This window comes from Podarcis muralis, chromosome W, assembly GCF_964188315.1.
Source record: "Podarcis muralis chromosome W, rPodMur119.hap1.1, whole genome shotgun sequence".
Lineage (NCBI taxonomy): Eukaryota > Metazoa > Chordata > Lepidosauria > Squamata > Lacertidae > Podarcis > Podarcis muralis.
Genome location: NC_135674.1, coordinates 1 through 2,500, shown reverse-complemented (window position 1 = coordinate 2,500; position 2,500 = coordinate 1). Strand labels below are relative to the sequence as shown.

The 2,500-nt window shown below is 53.6% G+C and overlaps 1 protein-coding gene across 1 annotated transcript in view; it reads right to left on the bottom strand.

The window, feature by feature from the left end:
* Positions 1–993, bottom strand: part of LOC144326463 (spectrin alpha chain, non-erythrocytic 1-like) — a 15,548-nt gene extending 14,555 nt beyond the window's left edge. Inside the window, exon 1 of the mRNA XM_077923003.1 lies at positions 769–993. Within this exon, the coding sequence (XP_077779129.1) occupies positions 769–941 (173 nt within the window). The 5' untranslated portion in view covers positions 942–993. The remainder of the gene's footprint in view (positions 1–768) is intronic.
* Positions 994–2,500: the final 1,507 nt, after the last annotated feature.

The following is a 2,500-nucleotide window of genomic DNA, read 5'->3' as shown; positions in this document are numbered from 1 at the left end:
CTCTCCTCACCTGGCCTGGATCTGCTGTTCCAGGTTGTGCAGGTTGTCCTCCCCAGTCGATCCCCCTAGATCTCTCTCAACCCTAGATCTCGGGATCTAATCTCTCTCACCCCTGGATCTCGGGGGATCTCCCACCCGGCTCAGATCTGCCGCCCGCCTCCCCAATCAAGATCCCAGGGATCTCCCTCACCTGGCTTGGATCTGCTGCCTCCGCACCCCAGCGGATCCCCCTAGATCTCAGGGATCTCTCTCTCACCCCTGGATCTTGGGGGATCTCTCCCACCCGGCTCGGATCTGCCGCCCCCGCCTCCCCTAGATCCCAGGGATCTCTCCCTCACCTGGCCTGGATCTGCTGCTCCAGGTTGTGCAGGTTGTCCTCCCCAGTCGATCCCCCTAGATCTCTCGGATCTCTCTCAACCCTCGACCTCGGGGATCTCTCTCACACCCCTAGATCTCGGGGGATCTCCCCCACCTGGCCTGGATCTGCTGCTCCAGGTTGTGCAGGTTGTCCTCCCCAGTCAACCCCCTAGATCTCTCTCAACCCTAGATCTCGGGATCTAATCTCTCACACCCCTGGATCTTGGGGATCTCTCTCCTACCCGGCTCAGATCTGCTGCACCCGCCTCCCCAGCCAATCCCCCTAGATCCCAGGGATCTCCCTCACCTGGCCTGGATCTGCTGCTCCAGGTTGTGCTGCATGCGCCTCCCCAGCTGATCCCCCTAAATCGCAGGGAACGATCTCTCTCAACCCCTAGATCTCTCCCTCACCTGGCCTGGATCTGCTGCTCCAGGTTGTGCTGCATGCGCATCCCTAGCTGATCCAGTTGATCCCACTGCTGGGCCAGTCCGACGGTGCTGTGTTCGGTGTACTTGTTGTCCAGGATCAGGGCCTCCTCCATGGCGGCTCCCAGATCCTCGATCTTCTTCAGCTGGCTGCGCATGGCGCGGATCTCCTGGTGCTTGCGCTGGATTCCCGGAAGGGGGGAAGAGAGGAAAGGAGGAAGGGAGGGAGAGAGAGAGAGAGAGAAAGAGAGAGAAAGAGAGAGAGAGAGAGAGAGAAAGAAAGAAAGAAAGAAAGAAAGAAAGAAAGAAAGAAAGAGAAATGAGAGAGAGAGAGAGAAGGAAAGAGAGAGAGAGACAAAGAGAGAGGGGGAGAGAGAGAGGGAGAGAGAGAGGGAAAAAAGGAGGAAGAGAAAGAGAATGAGAAAGAGAGAGAAGGAAAAAAGAAAAGGAGGAAGAGAAAGAGAGGAAGAGAGAGAGAATGAGAAAGAGAGAGAAAGAAAGACAGAGAGAAAGAGAGAGAGAGAGAGAGAGAGAGAGAGAGAGAGAAGGAAAGAGAGAGAGAAATACAGAGAGAGAGAGAGAAGGAAGGAAGGAGAGAAAAAGAGAGAGGGAGAGGGGAGAGAGAGAGAGAGAGAGAAGGAAAAAAGAAAGGAGGAGGAGAAAGAGAGGAAGAGGGAAGAGAGAGAGGGGGAAGGAGGAAGAGAGGAAGGGAGAGAGAAGGGGAAGGAGGAAGAGGGGAAGAGAGAGAGAGAGAGAGAGAGAGAGAAGGAAGGAAGGAAGAGAAAAGAGAGAGGGAGGGAGGGAGAGAGAGGAAGGAAGGAAGGAGAGAGAGAATGAGAAGAGAGAGAGAGAGAGAAGGAAAAAGAAAAGGAGGAAGAGAAAGAGAGGAAGAGGGGAAGAGAGAGAGGGGGGAAGGAGGAAGAGAGGAAGGGAGGGAGAGAGAGAGAAGGGAAGGAGGAAGAGAGGAAGGGGGAGAGAGGAAGGGGAAGGAGGAAGAGGGGAAGAGAGAGAGAGAGAGAGAAGGAAAGAGAGAGGGAGAGAGAGAGAAGGAAAAAGAAAAGGAGGAAGAGAAAAGAGAGAGAGAGAATGAGAAAGAGAGAAAGGAAAGAGAGAGAAAAATACAGAGAGGAAAAAGAAAAGGAGGAAGAGAAAGAGAGGGAGAGAGGAAGGGAGGGAGGGAGAGAGAAGGAAGGAAGAGAGAAAAGAGAGAGGGAGAGGGGGGGAGAGAGAGAGAGAGAGAGAAGGGAAAGAGAGAGAGAAAGAGAGAGAGAGAAGAGAGAGAGAGAGAGAGAGAGAGAGAGAGAGAAGGAAAAAAGAAAAGGAAGAGAAAGAGAGGAAGGGAGGGAGAGAGAGAGAAGGGGAAAGAGGAAGAGAGGAAGGGAGGGAGAGAGAGAGGAAGGGGAAGGAGGAAGAGAGGAAAGGGAGAGAGAGAAGGGAAGGAGGAAGAGGGGAAGAGAGAGAGAGAGAGAGAGAGTGAAGGAAGGAAGGAGAGAAAAAGAGAGAGGAGGGGAGAGAGAGAAGAGAAGAGAGGAGAAGGAAGGAAGGAAGAGAGAGAGAAGAGAGAGAGAGAGAGAGAAAGGAAAAAGAAAAGAGGAAGAGAAAGAGAGGAAGAGGGGAAGAGAGAGAGGGGGGAAGGAGGAAGAGAGGAAGGGAGGAGAGAGAGAGAGGGAGGAGGAAGAGAGGAAGGGAGAGAGAGAGGGAAGAGGAAGAGGGGGGG